General features: G+C 43.5%; 2 protein-coding genes across 4 annotated transcripts; one reads left to right on the forward strand and one right to left on the reverse strand.

The window, feature by feature from the left end:
• Nucleotides 1-571: 571 nt before the first annotated feature.
• Nucleotides 572-2,415, reverse strand: cdc26 (cell division cycle 26 homolog). Its single transcript, XM_080874349.1, has 3 exons — nt 2,278-2,415; nt 946-1,044; nt 572-812 (listed from the first exon to the last, which is right to left on the reverse strand). The coding sequence occupies exons 2-3, from the start codon at nt 1,024-1,026 to the stop codon at nt 600-602; spliced, it is 294 nt and encodes a 97-aa protein (XP_080730475.1). The 5' UTR covers nt 1,027-1,044; nt 2,278-2,415; the 3' UTR covers nt 572-599.
• prpf4 (pre-mRNA splicing tri-snRNP complex factor PRPF4) lies at nt 2,321-12,642 on the forward strand. 3 transcript variants are annotated; one of them, XM_080874348.1, is made up of 16 exons: nt 2,423-2,439; nt 2,559-2,660; nt 4,779-4,965; nt 5,167-5,353; nt 5,516-5,603; nt 5,684-5,763; nt 9,795-9,888; nt 10,013-10,107; nt 10,224-10,282; nt 10,748-10,871; nt 10,958-11,047; nt 11,261-11,383; nt 11,789-11,896; nt 12,054-12,172; nt 12,255-12,361; nt 12,439-12,642. In XM_080874348.1, exons 3-16 carry the CDS (start codon nt 4,794-4,796, stop codon nt 12,523-12,525), a joined length of 1,533 nt encoding a protein of 510 aa, XP_080730474.1. In that variant the 5' UTR covers nt 2,423-2,439; nt 2,559-2,660; nt 4,779-4,793; the 3' UTR covers nt 12,526-12,642. The 3 variants fall into 3 exon arrangements, with proteins under 3 accessions (XP_080730473.1, XP_080730474.1, XP_080730472.1); XM_080874347.1 differs by lacking the exon at nt 2,559-2,660 and having other exon boundaries at nt 2,321-2,439; XM_080874346.1 differs by lacking the exons at nt 2,423-2,439; nt 2,559-2,660 and adding an exon at nt 3,855-3,932.
• Nucleotides 12,643-17,135: the final 4,493 nt, after the last annotated feature.

Here is a 17,135-nt window from a genome sequence, read left to right on the forward strand (position 1 = left end):
TTTGGCATCTCACTGCCGTACAACAACACAGCACCTGTATTGGTCACGTGGAAATCTTATCAAATGGTGATAAAAATGTCTAAAGGACAAAAAACAGAATGCAGCGCTTCTTAAGAAGATGAGCTAAATGCAGCAGATTCTTCAGTTAATTAGGTGATTTAGTGCACAGAGCGGTAAAATAATAGTTTTAATTCCACTTGGTAGTTTTATCAACTGGAATTAACACACAACAGGCAGTCTCTGGACAACCACAGTCATGGATAAAAAGTAGACATTTTAAATATAAAATGGTAAAATAAAATATGAAGAATGCAGACTGAATACAACACAGTTGTGTGTGTGAAGAAAAGCTTGGTATGAATGTGCAACAGCTGTCAGACGCTGTTGTGTCAATAAAGTCCAGCCTGACTGAGGCAGGAAAGCCGAGGAACTCCATCTCTGGCCCACTTACTGGAGACCATCTGACTGACCAGGTCACATGATGCTGGGGGGGGGGGGGGGGGGGTTCTGATTCACTCTGAGATTCTTTATGTTTGCTCATTTAAAATAAAACGATACTCCAAACTCCAAAGATTTTTCTGCTCAAACTTTATTCATCATTAAAACTGTAAACTTCCAAATAAGGTCGGCAGGGTCGCCGGTTTAGGGTGGGGCTTGTAGCCAATTCGCTCATTGATAAGCTCTGCCCTTGATGCGGCTGTGGAGGACGATGCTGAGGCAGAGGCTCCACCCCCAATTACATCAACACCAATTACAGATCCCCCACCCACTCCACCTCCCGACTCTGCCTCCTCTCGCTGACGTTTTCTGGCCTAAAGAAAAAGAAAACCTGATAATGTCCTGTTTGAAGTTTACTTCCTTTAAAGTGTCAGATGTTACTGATTGTTATTCATTCTCATTTACTATTACTGATTAATTGATTGATTGGTACAAAAGTGAGTAGACCTCAAGCTCCTTCTTGACGCTCTCGAACTCCTCAGTGTCGTCGATCTTAAGCTCCAGACGAGTCGGTTTCCTCCTCAACATTTTCACTTAGAGTCCAGGCTGAAAGCAGACGATCAATACATGGATTGAGTGATCAGATTTGCTTTTTGACATGCTTACTGAATGGTGAAAATGGTGAAAATGATTCACCTCCAAGTTCAATGTTCTATAAACCTGCTGAATATGATTTACTGCACACATTTCCTGGACATTTTCAAAATAAAACATCTCACGGTTCTATTGAAGTCAGTGTAGCCAATCAGAACCCTTCCTATTTCCAGATGCTTTCGTGACCAAAAAAATTCCAACGTGTGGGACTAATAAAGGGTTATCTTAGCTTATCCTTACGGGCTTTGAGGTTGATGGTGGCACAAAAAGAAACAAGCTGTTGTGTTTTTACTGTGAATATCATGAGGCTGTAACATCTGGCTGTAATTGAAAAATAAAACTACAACTCCTGTTGTCATGATGATGCCTACATCGAGCAGGATGACTTCAAAAGTTTTCAGAGGAAGGAAAAAAGTCAAGTGATGAAGGTTAAACTTAGAGTCCCAGAGAGCAGCCATTTGGCTTTTCAACCTTTCAACAACACCGACTCAATAGATCATTAGCTCAGACACAGGAGCTTTAATTAATTCTGAAATCTGATCAATAACAGCAATCAGCTTCAGTTATCGTTTCCATCAGATCAATAATTAGGATCGACCAGATCTAAAAAATGTTTCCTGATATTTGTGATCAGAATCATTGATCACACTGTTTGATCTCTGTGTTTGATCCTGATGGTGAACGTATTGATATCAAGCCACAGCAGGAGTCCAGGTAACTTATCACCACAGCAACACTGACTCCCGAAGTCTCCTGATTACTGACGTCAGGGTAACCGAGAGATTCCCGGGGTAAGGGCCTCAGGGCGGAGCTCAGGGCGTCCAACTGCTTCTAAAGCAATAGAAACTAAATAAACTACACCTACCGCTCAGACAGGAACCAGCAGCATGATTAGCTCGCTTGCTTTTCTAAAGGATGCTCTGGAGGTTATACAGACACATTTAATGGTCTCATCTGACTGGCTGCTGAAATATCTATAACAGTCTCACCTCTGACCCCTAACCTTGCCGCTCCTTAAGTCGCCACTCATGCGCACTGTGCGCACGCAGATGGGTTTCACAGAAGCTAAGCTAAGCTAAACTAAATTAAGCTAAGCTGCGCTAAAGTAAAGTCGCAGTGACGTTACAGTGACCGGTAACGGACAGTCCTTGCGGATACCCTCAGTGTGAACAGGTGTGCAGGTACCTGATAGAGGAGTTGTAATGCTCTTTCCCGCAGTTTCTCTCTCTGTTTATTTTCTGCAGCTGCTGCGTCCACCGGAAGTGTGCAACCTCTGACCCGGTGGCACTTCAGGGAAGAACTTCCGGGTCACGGTGCTCCGCGTCGGTGTGTCCTTCGTCTCCTCCGGTAAGTTTCTCTCATTGAACGGTTTAACGGCATTCTGAGCCGCTGTGTTCAACTGCACAGGTGAGAGAGACGTCAAAGCGTAAATCAGCCATACTCTGCTCTACCCCCTCATCCGTTAGCGCGTGCTCCGGCACGTTACAGACACTCAGCCCTTGAAGAGGCTCTGGGTTCGCGCTGTCCACTGACTCCGGTGAGCGCGAAGCTTTACCTGAAACACACAGGTGAGAAACGGTGAGGAGTTAGCGATTACTGATCGGTGCAGAGCTGCAGGAGGACGCTTAGAGGTCTGAACTACGAAGTTCTGTTTTCGTTATCATTGACCCTAACACGGGGACGGAGTCAAAGGTCACCTAGAGCGGCGCCTGTAAATATGTCCGCGGTCTTCAAACTAATCACCAATTTGAATTCAGCACAGCATGTTCTCAGCCTGATTCTGCGAAGGCCGTTGTCGTGCCAAAGCCTGTGAAAAACCAGGGTGGAGTTTTAAAGCAGAACAAAGACTCAGATGTACTGATGGAGGTCAAAAGTCTGCTGGATTTACTGAAGACGCCTTAAACGTTGAAACGAGGCGCAACGGTGGTACACAGTGTATTACAACTGGATGAATATTCACAAGCTTAAACTTACTGAACAGCTCATAGAGTTCTTAATGTTTAGAGAGTTTATGTAAATTTGTTCTTAATGCAGTAACAACTCAACAGGAAGTAGTTTTCCAGCAGTGTGATGTTCAGAGTTCAGCTGTGAGTTTAACAGCTTCTGTTAAAAACTATGAATATATATATATATACCTTGTGGATGAAATGGAAAAGTTATGATGAAAATTTTCATGCTCTGCTCCACTTTGGTTATTATATCATTGTTTTCATGGTCAGATAAGTCTGTCGCTATGAATTATGGGACTCCTCCATTTTCATAAAGAATGCTCCAGTGTCTCGTCTGTTCAGCAACGGAAGCGTTGAAGCTCCTTTCCTTAGTGTTTGGAACAGGTCTGAGTGTGGCCACCACGCAGATCCTTGTGGGTCAGGTCTCTCAGTGAGGAACCTTAAAAATGGACTCTTAACATAACTTACTCCAGAAACATTAATGCAGTGTTTTTCTCTCAGTTGCAGACACGTTGCTGTTTAAGAAGACTAAATTAAATCTAAAAACTGACTCGACCTGAGGTCATCAGGTACAGCACAGGTGTTTTAAGCCCCTTTTCCATTAGTACTCACCACAGTTTCCAGGGTTTTCCATCAGGTCATAGTACCTGGTACCAGGTACTTTTTTTAATATCTGCCGGGCTGGGGTTCCAAGCAGGTACTTAAATGTGACATCGTCAGACTGCATGCCGCTGATTGGCTGGTCAGTGGCGTCACTCAATGAGTCATGAGAGCGTCTTGTTCACGAAAATCTAAAATGTCATTTTTGAAAACAGGCAACGAAAGGAAATGGCTACAAAGAATAATGTCCTGTTCCCTGAGTCTAACGAAAAGCCACAGACCGAGCAGCAGGTATATCGTCGCCTCCACGTCCACCTTTGTTGTAGCATTCATGTTGGATATTAATTACTTCACAGGAAACTGAGCAGCGTTGCTATAACAACGATCACACAGATCAGGTGGTACTTGATTGTTATGGAAAACCAGTCGTACTAATGGAAAAGGGGCTTTGTGCTCAGATATTGATGCTTAAACAGGAATAAAACTGAGTATTTACTACTGACGACCAGGGAAACGCACCCTGCAACTCTCCCTGCAGAGCTCTGAGGGATCATCCAGGAATGGTGATTGGTCAGTAGGCGTGATTTCATACCTGTTGATCTCTAACCTGGGGTAAATCCCATCAGTTACCACAGTGATTTACACGAGGAGGAAGTCTCTGACCATAATAGTACAGAAACCCAGCATAACCTGAAGTTACCTGGATGAGAGGAAATCCATGCCTCAGGTGCAGCACCTGTCTGTGACCCACACCTGTAGGCCAGTGAGGTGGAGCTCTGCGGTGAGATTAACATGTCAGCAGGTGCATTAAGGTCATTTCATCATTGTAACAGATGCTGATCATTGTGAGCATGTCATTCTGTCTGACCGACAGCAGCGAGTGAAGCTGAGCAGGAAGTTGCAGCAGCTCAAACAGGAAGTTAAAAATAAAGGTGTTCCAAGTATAGTATGAATCTGCTACTGTGTCTGATTGACATTGCTGATTGATCACTTATTACTGATCAGGGTGATTGTTTGCGTTTCAGCCACTCTGCTGCTGCTCAATGGATCAATAAGGTTTTTCTTCTGAGCAGTTTTTCTTTTTGTCATTAAAAATGTCACCTTTATCTTCCTCATGTGTTTTTGTTGTTTCTCCAGAAAAAAGAAGTCAATATGTCCGATGAGGAGGATGTGGCTCCGGCCGTGAAGAAGAGCAGAGTTTTCTATGGAAGCCTGGAGGAGAAAGAGCGGGAGCGTCTGAGCGCCAATGTGGCGAGCAGCTCAGCAACAGGAAGTGATGCAGTCAGGGCGGGAATTGAGGCGGGAAACATCAACATCTCATCAGGTTAGCAGTTTGTTCAGTTTCTCTGATAAAATGTCTCTTAAAAATTATTAGAAATTAGAAGAACCTCCACCCTCTGCTGATCACAGTGCCGACAGTCAAGGCTCTGATCAATCATGTGATCAATAATATCTGCTCAATCAGATCTGTGATTAATTGATAGCAGGAATTTGGTTGACTCTGTTTTTCCTTGATGCCCTGCAGGGGAGACTCTGGAGATTGAGGAGCGGGTCAGTGAGCGGCAGCAGGAAGCGCTTGCTGAGTTTGAGCGACGGCGACGAGCCCGACAGATCACTGTGTCCACTGATGATGCTGAGGTGAAAGCCGGCCTCCGTGCACTGGGGGAGCCAATCACGTTATTTGGAGAGGGACCAGCTGACCGCCGCGAAAGGTGGAGCAAAATAACTTCTGTAATCTTCTGTAAAACACTCTCAGCAGTCATCTTAGGAATATTTTGGGCCAATAATTTAATTAAAAAACCTGTCAAACTTGGTCAGTGTGACAGGGAGGAAGCAGACAGGAAGTAAAAGTGTGTGTGTGTGTGTGTCTTCAGGCTGCGCAGTGTGCTGTCCGTGGTCGGTCCGGACGCTCTGAAGAAATCCAGGAAGGACGAAGAGCGAGCGAAGAGGTCGCAGGATGAGGTCAGCTGACCTGGAGTGTGGGTGGGGCTTCAGAACACCTGGCTGCATGATCTAAACATTTTCTCTCTGACCAATCACAGTGCCAGCAGACATGGTACCACGAAGGCTCCGCTTCCCTAAAGGATGCTCGGCTCTGGTTGGCCAGATATTCTCTTCCCCGGTGAGTCATTATCAAAGTGTGAGAGGAGGAGGAGCAAAGACAACCACTGAGTGCACCGCTTCTACCAGACTCCTCTCTCAGTAACTAGGCAGGGCACCACACTGAGTCCTTATATCACAGAAGGACAAAAGAGCTAAAAATCCCTCCGTCTCAAACCCGCCTGGTGAAGACGTAAACATCAACCTTAACCTTCACCACTGAATGCTGTGTTTTATGTTTCATGAACAGCCATATCACCATGACAACCAATAGGGATGGGTACCGGTGTGTTCTGACATAAACGGTAGTAACCAGACCGAAAAGCAGCGCACATTTCGGTGCTTTATTTCGGTGCTTTTTTTTTCCTGAGCTGTGATACACTTCTAGCCAATCATTTTACGTTTCCGAGGATAGTAGGCGGGCCCAGGTACGTACGTTCTTTTAGAGCAGAGCTACAGATTAAAAATGCCCAAGGCGAAGCGGTCAAAAGTCTGGCTGTACTTCACAGCAAAAGATGCAAACTCAGCAGCCTGCAACAAGTGCTTTAAGCTGATACTGTGATACTGTGCAAAGGAGGTAACACCTCGAATCCGATGAAACACCTGGAGACGCATAGCGTTTTTTTTAAAACCCGGAGTTAGCAACATCCCCCAAAAACACGAAGAGGAGAGTCCTGGCCCCTAGCCCTGCCAGTGTAGCAGAAATGATGAGGATGATGCAGCAGCAGCCGTTCTTCTCTGCGTGAGTAGCTTAATGTTGTTCGTGTGTAATTTACGTTGAGTAGGCTAACCACTTATTACATTAATGCATGTAAGGTGAACTAGCAAACATCATCATAGCTACATGCGGCTGTCCTCTTGTTTGATGGCAGATACTCCCTTCACCCTGGCCAAAAAGGCTAAAATGACCAAAGAAAAAGTGGAAAACAGTTAAACATGAGAGGTTTTTGGACAAAGTTTGTGTTTTTTCCATTGATTAAGCACTGCTTCCAGCCAAGAGTGATGCCATAAATCCCCTATAGCTGCAGAAAAGGCTAACATTGTTATCTTTTTACAAAAAAACAGCTGAACATGAGAGGTTTTTGGACCAATTTTGTGTTCTCTATTCTTTAAGCACCGGTTTGAGCACCGGCACCGTTTCAAAAGTACCGATTTGGCACCGGTATCGGATAAAACCTAAACGATACCCATCCCTAACAACCAATAACCAATCGGTAATATTATATTTAGTCTTTCCACATGCACGGGTAAAAGAATAAATCTAAGCAGCAGAGTAACTGAGCTTGGGTTTCCCCTGTAAATCTGAAGTAAAACTGTCAAATAATTGCTGAATACGCTCGGAGTCAGAGAAATTTCCTGTCAGGATGTTGTGTGCAGGTCGATTCAGTTCGTTCCATCCATTTTCTTCTGCTTATCCGGGATCCAGTCACGGGACAGGGGACCGAAGCCCCGACCTTCTCCGCGGCCACTATCGTATCTGGGGGAACATCGAGGTGTTTCCAGACCAGCTGAGAGATGTAATCTGTCCAGCTTGTCCTGGCTCTGCCCTCAAAGGGGCAGTTTTCTTTATATAGCGCCAAATCACAATAGGCACTTTTTAGTTTTTACTGGACAGTAAAGACGCTACAAACTTTTTAATAGCTACTGTGACCACATCAGTGACAACTGGCTCTGTCACATGACATGCAGATGACCAGTTTTCCAGCGACATTCAGTGGAATCATTGCTGATATCTCCTCCATCGTAGCCTGATCATACTTGATAATGTGATTTTGGCTGTTTTCACCTTCTTCAGTCTCAGCTCACTGCAGGTTTCCCCAACCTTATAAACAGTAACTTTGCACAATGACAGAAACTACAACCACTGACAAACAATGTGAGGTCAGTTTCTTGATCATAAAAATGCAAATTGTCATGATCAGTGATCATTCATCAATGGCCATGAGTACCATTCACAGAGAGTTACAGAATGGCTGCAATCACAGCATTGTAAGAAGCTGAAAGATGTACCCTTAGGCCCCCTCCTCGATTTAGAGATGGATTTCCCTTTTCACATAAATGGCCTCCTCGACTCCCCACCCAAACCAGTCCAGGATGTGTACATCCTTATCATTGAAGAGTGTCCACTGGTCTGTAGGTGTGAATAGACTGGGGAGTCCTGGCCTGATGAGTTAGGTCTCCTGTGTTGTGCCATCTGCTTTGCCCGAGGTTGTTTGGTTTTCCCCAAGTATAAATCCTTGCAATCCTCCCGGCACTTAACAAGCGTACACTATATTACTCTGTTTGTGTCGGGGGACCCGATCCTTGGGGTGGACCAATTTTTGGCGCAGCGTGTTTTGGGGTTTAAAAGCCAGAGAGATGCAGTCTTTTGAGAAAATGCATCTCAACTGTTCTGATACTCCTGACAAGTATGGGATCACTAAGGGTTTTTACTTAGACAGCAGTTGTTGTTTTCCTCTTCTTGATCAGCTGGAGCTTTCTTTAGGCGCTTTCCCAGCTTTGACAAATGTCCAGCTGGGTTAACCACATTTACTCAGGGCCTTCTTGAGATGATGTTCTTCTCTTCCCTGGCCGCTGTATCTGTGGTGATGGTGTTCGCTCTGTGTTGTCCTGATGACACCCAGTTTGTGCTCCAGTGGATGATGAGAGTCAAACCTTAAATACAGATCCTTATGCGTTGGTTTACAGTACACATCAGCTCTTAAATGTCCCTCATTACTGATGGAAAACTCGCAGTCTAAGAAGGCTAACCTGCCACTTTTTATATCCTCCCTGGTGAATTTGATGTATTAGTCCACAGAGTACCTGAACCAATGACTTGGTGGTGTTCCAGGATAGGATAACAGAGGCCTCTTTTCCACTTCTTCCATGTACAAGTTGTCCACAATGGGTGAAACTGGGGAAACCATGGTACACCCATGTTTCTGCCTGTAATACTGACCCTTGTATGTGAAATAGGTGGAATTAAGACACATCCAGTTCTGGATGTGGTGTTCAGAGCTGCTTACCAACAGGTTGAGGATCAAAGCCAGAAACTTTGAGATGTTATAGGTGACCGAGTTGATCATACAGACAATTGATCTTAAAGGTACACTCTGTTTATGTATCTTAGGTAAACCATACAGACTTGGTGTAGATTCCCCTGGGTATAGCCTGTGGTATGAGGTCCGGTCAATAGCATTGTCTTGGTCTAACAGCTTCAGACAATCTCTCACCCTCCTATTTTTGTTACTGAGTAGTGACAAAATGTTCTCATCATAGTCTTTATGGTTTAGCAAAACTGTGGACCTACCCTTGTCTGCTGGAAGGATGATAATGTTGTTGTCATTACTAAGTGATGTGACTGCCTTCCTGTCCTCCATGCTGATATGGGATGGAAACGTTCGTCCGCAGTTGCAATGTTGTAGTTTTGAATGGCTGTTTCTGTGGCTGTGATCAGTTCCACTTGTGGGATTTCGTCTTGGTGTCACAGCAAAGTTCAGCCCTTTTGCTGAAACTGACCTCACAGCCCGCTGTTCATTCAGTGGGCTAGTTTCAGTCATTGTGCAAATGTACTGCTTATATGGTTGGGGAAACCTGCACTCAGCTGAACTGAAGAAATCATTGGATGAGTGACTAAACGTTTCTCCCACTGCAAACACTACGTCCAGATGAACAGAATAATTTTTGGGGGATTTACTTACCTGGATAATTGAGCATGATTCAAGACAACTTCCTATTTACTAACTCATCCTCGGAGGTGGGCACACGGCTCTGGCTGTCAGACATAGCTGGGCACCCCTAGTTTTAAACACAGTGTTGCTATGGCAATAATATCCCTGTTGCGGGAATTCATACCGTATTATTGTGGACGATAACAGAGTCTTCACTTGTACAGAAACGCGTTTGACTCCTTAGACTTTCCATACATACAATCGCACACTGCGATCTTAAAGTATTTGAGACTTGGTAAATGAGCCGCCAGGATCTGTCAAGAAGAAATGATAAAAATATCATGTCAGTTGGTTGATTCTCATTGGCTATAGCTCCTTATCTCTGTGATTGGTCCATCAGAGCAATGAGGCGCCTGGAGGCTGCACGCACTCAGAAGGAAGTTACCGAGGCAACCAAAACAATCCGACAACAAGAGCTGCACAAGAGCCTGAGGGTGAGTCAATTTTATTAACTGCAGATAGCAGCACACCAAAAACAACACTCTGAGTGTCACAGCGAATGTCCTCGTTCTCAGTGAGCATGAGCAGCACTAACCACCCCCTCTTCCGCTTCTTCAGAATCTGAACAACTTCTGCAGTCAGATTGGGGACGATCGACCAATTAGCTTCTGCCACTTCAGCCCCGACTCCAAAATGCTGGCTACGGCCTCCTGGTAACAAGCACCGCCCACTACTAGCATAAAATGCAAACAGTTAGCATTAGCATGAGTAAATGTTAGCTTATTTAACTGCTGTATTGAAGCTAATGCTAACGTGCTAACACCTCCAGGAGCGGTCTGTGTAAGCTGTGGTCCGTCCCTGACTGCAACCTGATTCGGACACTCAGAGGTGGGCAGTGCTTAATGTTTGTTTTTGTTGTTGGTTACATTGGAATTGCTTGTTGATTAGTTGTTAGTGAGATAAATTAGAGGTTTCAGATTTATTGCCACAGAAATGTCAAACATTATATGATGATTACAAGGGGGCTTGTAATTGATCGATAAAATAGTTGTGTGTATCTTGTGTAGTGTAGTCGATTGTTTTGTTTTGCATGTCAAAACAATGAGACGATTGTGTTGATTGTGTTAATACAGTATGTCAAATGAAAAAATAACTGTTAAACATGTGAGGTTGTGCTGAAAAGAATGATACCAAACAAGAGAAGGTAAACAGTTTTTAAATGTGAAATCAAAAAGTAGTCAAAAATGCTGGACCCCAGAGGGTTTAAATGATAACTGATCAATACTTTGATCACTTGTGAATCATTTGTCTGAGGCTCCGCCCTTTTCTGTCCTGCTCTTTGATTGGCTGAAGGTCACAACACCAATGTGGGTGCCTTCGTCTTCCGCCCCCAGGCCGGAGTTTCTCTTAACCAATCAGATGTCAGCTTGGCCTCGTGTGCTGCTGATGGCACAGTGAAGCTGTGGAACCTGGAAAGGTGAGGGCAAGGGGCAGGTAACTGGGGGTGGGGTCTGATTCATATCCTATCAGTAATTAATGGTTTTGTGTCTCTGGTTGCTGTAGTGATGAGCCAGTGGCAGACATTGAAGGCCACAGCGAGCGAGTTTCTCGGGTGTCGTGGCATCCGTCAGGACGGTTCCTGGGTACAACCTGGTAAAGTAGAAATTACTCTGAATATTCATTCTTACTGTAATGAGTCAAAATACCTGTGTAACGTGTAGAGACAGAGCATGCTCAAACACTAAGCACCACCTACTTTCTCTCCTTAAAAAATTTTTCCATTTTACTTCGAAAGTTTTACTCTGAGTTTAACACAGAAATATTTTTTTCTGTGTGTGACATACTTCCTGTCCGTGTGGAGTGCAGCTACGATTACTCGTGGCGTCTCTGGGATCTGGAGGTTCAGGAGGAAATCCTCCATCAGGAAGGTCACAGCAAAGGTGTCCACGACCTGACCTTTCACCCTGACGGTTCTCTGGCTGCTACAGGGTAAACAAACGCTACAACATCCTCTAGCACATAGGTGTCAAACTCTGGCCCGCGGGCCAACTTTGGCCCGCAGCCTACTTACATTTGGCCCACGAAGCCATACCAAATTACTATCAGAGCTGGCCTACTGGTGTTATACAGCTAATATATATATTGTTTAGTATTAAGCTTTGCTTGTTCCATATTCAGTTTTTCAGCAAAACGTGTTTGAGTCCATAAGAAAAGATTCATTCTTATATCTGGAGCAATAAATATATTTCAATAAATATTAACGTTAGCCCGCGACTTAGTTCCAGTTTTGAATTTTGGCCCACTGTGTATTTGAGTTTGACACCCCTGCTCTAGCACGTCTCAGCACGTCTCTGTAACTAACAAATCAGCTCTCTCTGTCTGTGGTCCAATCAGTGGCCTGGATGCGTTTGGCAGGGTGTGGGACCTCCGGACGGGACGCTGCGTGGTGTTCCTTGAGGGTCACCTGAAGGAGATCTACAGCCTGCACTTTTCCCCCAACGGGTCAGCCAATCACAAAGCATCACACAAAACACACAGCCGAATCAATAATCGGGATTCTGCAGGAAGTGAAGAGATTGTTTTTGTTGTAAACATGTTAAAATGATAAATTTCACGGTTTGATCAGAATTAACAGCTTCAATAATGTTTCTCCACTCAGGTATCACCTGGCAACAGGAAGTGGAGACAACACCTGTAAGGTCTGGGAGCTGAGAAACAGGAAGTGCCTTTACACAGTCCCCGCCCACCAGAACCTGCTGTCTGCCGTCCGCTTTCAACGTAAAAAACGTTATTGTTCAACAAAACTAAATATTACTGACCTTGCTTCCTGTTAATGTGACCGTACTTCCTGTGTTTGCAGCTACAGACGGGCACTTCCTGTTGACGGGTGCATACGACAACACAGCGAAGGTCTGGAGTCATCCGGGTTGGATGCCACTGAAGACACTTGCTGGGCATGAGGGGAAGGTATGAGCGCTGTGCTCTGATTGGTCCATTCGGGCGCTCCTAATTGCTGGCGATCTCTGACCTGTTTGTGTTTTCAGGTGATGGGCGTCGACGTGTCACCTGATGGGAAACTCATCGCCACCTGTTCCTACGATCGGACCTTCAAACTGTGGCTGTCTGAGTGATGTCATTAGTGACATCATGAGTTATGTCATCCAGACACTGATCTACTGTTTTTGTTTTTCAGTAAAATATTTTGTTTTCACTTTTTGGAATAAAAAGAAAAAAATTAATTTTCAAAAGTTTGAAGCTGATTCGTTTTCATGAGCCTCGAAATCCAACTTGAAATCCAAATTTTAAAAAAGATAAACTTGTTTTGCAAATTCTAGCTAACAACAAAATTACACAAAACTATTGACATTAAAATGCCGGCACTGCCTCAGGCATTCACAAAACCATCAGGGGTCACACGAAGATGCCACAGATTATTTGTGCTGTGCCAGAAAAATAGTTTCTGTTACCTACAAAGACATTTAAACAAGACAGTTTACATTTCAGTGTGGGCGTGGCTTCAGGTTCAGGTGGAGCAGTGAGACAGTGATTAAGGAAGCAGATAGGTGAGGCGATTGGCACACCTGTGTTACGTTTGCTAATTAAACCTTTTTATGCCGTCAGTGCGTGGCTGTGGATGCAGATACACAGCCACGGGGAGCTGCTGTTGGTGGTTACTGTGAGGAAACTGGCCTACTGTAGACAATGTGATTATTCTTCATTCACTGTATGAACAGTTTTGTGAAGCCACAGTAATGCCTTTATGTGTCGTGTGCACCACAGGTAGTGCAGATAGCTGCTACATTAATGGACAGAAGTAAGGCACCAGATAAACGCTTTGTGGAAGTCACACCATTAGCAGGCCTTTCCCAATAGGTGTCTGAGGACCCACCTGAGACCCCAGTGTATACCACGAGTCATACGTTACATCACATGGTGCGTTCACATTCAAAAGCACAGATTTTCCACATACACACAAATTGCAGCATGATCAAATACACACTAAGCTATAATATCTAAAGAAGGACCATCTCAAGTGCAAGATGTATATACACAAAAATACATCATCATACACATGTTATAATGCCCCGTGATTGTTTCACACATACACTCTTTATGTAGTATGAGCAAATGCACAATATCTACTTCATGGGCCAGTAGACCTCCTACTCAAGGAGGAAGATAATGCACATGATTATCATATATTTTAAGGTCGTGATTATTGAAACTTTAAAAATTATTTAAGGTATCCTTACTTTGGCCCACTTGGAGAGGAGGGGGAGACTCCCACCCTGTAACAATAGACAGGGAGATCTTAGTCTGCAGGCCAGCGGGAATCACACAGCCTATCTTAAATCGTTAGTTGTATTTTTTTCTTATTTGTATTTTTTCCAAAATAAATTATGTTACTCAAAAAAAATTAAAAACACTTTCCAAAAAACAGGAAAGGAAAAAAATCCAATATTATCATCAACAAAAGAAGGCGTGCCAGCAAAAACAAAAAAACAAAGCAACGTTTCGACCTTCAAAGAGTCTTCAGGTACACAAAAAGCTGGTAGCTGGATTGCTAACAGTAGCTGGAGTAAGGCAGAGACGTGCACTTAGAAGGATGCCCTTGGATAGGTTTACGGATTAGGTGAAGGAATTTAAAGAGTAAAAACCCAGTGCTTGGGCATTATGTTATCATTCATCTGATTTATTTTGTGGCTTATCTGGCTTTAGCTTAGCTTCTTCATTAGCTGTTGTAAGATAAGATAAGTTAACCTTTATTAGTCCCACACGTGGGAAATTTGTTTTGTCACAGCAGGAAGTGGACAGTGCAAAAGTTATGAAGCAAAAATTAGAATACAATAAGAATAAATACAGTACACAACTGTACAGAATGGAATAAAATTAAATAAAATACTATATACAGTGGATGTGTGTGTTTGATCAGTTAAAGTCTTTGTTGTGGAGTCTGACAGCAGTGGGGAGGAAAGACCTGCGAAATCTCTCCGTCCCACACCATGGGTGCCGCAGTCTGCCACTAAAGGAGCTGCTCAGTGCTGTCACAGTCTCTTGCATGGGGTGGGAGATGTTGTCCAAGAGGGATGACAGCTTAACCACCAGCTGTCACTCACCACCTCCACTGGGTCCAGAGAGCATCCTAGAACAGAGCTGGCCCTTCTGATCAGCCTGTTCAGTCTCTTCCTGTCCCCAGCAGAGATGCTGCCGCCCCAGCAGACCACACCATAGAAGATGGCTGTGGCCACCACAGAGTCATAGAAGGTCTTCAGGAGTGGGCCCTCCACTCCAAACGACCTGAGTCCCCGCAGCAGCTACAGCCTGCTCTACCCTTTCCTGTAGAGGGCTTCTGAATTTTGAGTCCAGTCCAGTTTGTTGTTCAGGTGAACACCAAGGTACCTGTTGCTGTCCACAGCCTCAATGTCCATACCTCGGATGTTCAGTGGTTGCAGTGGAGGATGTTTGTGCCTGCGGAAGTCTACCACCAGCTCCTTGGTTTTACTAGTGTTGATCTGGAGGTAGTTCAGCTGGCAAGCTGTGTACCGTAAATCAACGCATAAGGATCTGTATTTAAGGTTTGACTCTCATCATCCACTGGAGCACAAACTGGGTGTCATCAGGACAACACAGAGCGAACACCATCCTCACAGACACAGCGACCAGGGAAGAGAAGAACATCACATCAAGAAGGCCCTGAGTAAATGTGGTTATCCTAGCTGGATTTGTAAAAGCTGGGAAGGCGCCTAAAGAAAGCTCCAGCTGATCCAGGAGAGAAGGACAACTGCTGCCTAAACAAAAACCCTTAGTGATCCCTTATGTGTCAGGAGTATCGGAGCAGTTGAGATACATTTTTTCTAAACACCGCTTCTCTGTGGTTTTCAAACCCCAAAACACTCAGCGCCAAAAATCGGTCCAGCCCAAGAATCAGGTTGTGGGACCCGTTCCTTGGGCAGAGTAATATAGTGTAGTTTTGTTAAGTACCAGGAGGATTGTCATGAGTTATACTTGGGGGAAACCAAACAACCTGTGTCGATGCGGATGGTACAACACAGAAAAGCTAACTCATTAGGTCACGACTTTGCATTTCATTTACACCAACAGGCCAGTGGAAACTCTTTCAATGTTGAGGATGCACACATCCTGGACATGGGATATGAAAAGGGAGAGATCATCTCTGAATCAAGGAGGGGGCCTAAGGGTACATCTTTCACCATCTTACAATGCTGTGATTGCAGCCATTCCCCAACTCTCTGTGAATGGTACTCATGGCCATTGATCAGTGGTTTTGATCAGTGGTTTGCATGTTTGCATATTAATGATCAAGAAACCTGCAGTCAGTTGAGACTGAATAATTCCCTCAGAGGATGAAACATTTTTCCCACTGAAAATGCTGCGTGCAGATGAAGAGAATCAACTTTTTGGCACAGTGAGAGAGGTATTATCCACAAATGGTGAAAACATGTAACCATGGTGAACCTGACTGATGAGACAAAAGATGAACATGTTGAGTTGTGTGTCCCATTACATTTGCCGTAAAAGTGACACCACATGCACAAATTTACAAAATTTCCTGCATAATTCTTGCTTGCTTTGTTGAAATTGTTAAACTATTCACTCTATAATGGTGTTTTTTTGGCTTTAAAATATATATCACTTTGAGTTAGATTTTACATACATGCAAGGCTTTAGATTTTTTTTTTTTTAAAGAAAGGACAATGTCACATTTGAAGAACAAAAAAATCAGTCTTCAAAGTTTGATCATTGCGCTATCTTTCATGTAATGGTCATCACATTGAAACAAGTCATTATACTTGTTTTGGATATTTGATCACAGAGCTAATTGAATTTGAGCTCTACAAAACCCAGCAGATTACTAGCATCACTCTGTCACCTCCTGCTATTAATAATATGTGCAAATTACACTTAATCACTAGTCATTTAGGTCATCTTCAAATGGAGCTGTGTGCCTACCATATAAACACATTACATTCTGGAAAGGCAATTATGTATTATTTGTGAAAAGAAGGTACAATGATTACTGCTCGAGCCTTTCTCTTTTTGCTTCTTAGACTTTTTGCTGTCTAATACACTGTGTTCTTACTATAAACCAGAATGTTTTCCAAGACATTTTCTTAGAAGACAAATTCTAGTCTTCTGAGTTACTAACTTAGTTTATAGACACTTAGCAAACATTTAAATGTCCTGGTGAAACATCAGTCTGGGAAATATTTTTTTAATTAATCTATAAGAAGTGTTCTAGGTGTTCTTCTATATCTCTGTAGTGTTTCCTAGTGTATTTAAATTATGATTCTTAAGAGGTATTACACCTTTAATCCTGCCTTCCCTGCTAATTAGTCACAAGCAGCACGAGTCATTACTAGTTATTTTGCTCTGTAAAACAACCTACAAAATGCATTTTGTGGATTATAAGCCCTTTTTAGACATGGGAAAATATTGTCTTTGCTAATTCTAAAGTGATAACATTATATCAGTCAGACATAGGGTACTTTTGGATTAATGTGAAACATTATTTAGTAAATACAAAATTTGACAGCTTGTCAACTGATGCCTTTATGATTCTGAACACTGATAAACACATTTTTTAATCTGTACATTTTAAAGTGACTTAGTGTGTTTATTCACATGTCCTGAATAAACCGCTGCTGTGAAGAAAGCTGCTTAACATTGTGTCTCCTCGGGACAGAACGGTTGAGGGGGCGAAGTGTTGTGGAAGCAAGCG

The sequence above is a fragment of the Rhamphochromis sp. 'chilingali' genome, assembly GCF_963969265.1.
Source record: "Rhamphochromis sp. 'chilingali' genome assembly, chromosome: 2".
In the NCBI taxonomy this organism is placed as follows: Eukaryota; Metazoa; Chordata; class Actinopteri; order Cichliformes; family Cichlidae; genus Rhamphochromis; species Rhamphochromis sp. 'chilingali'.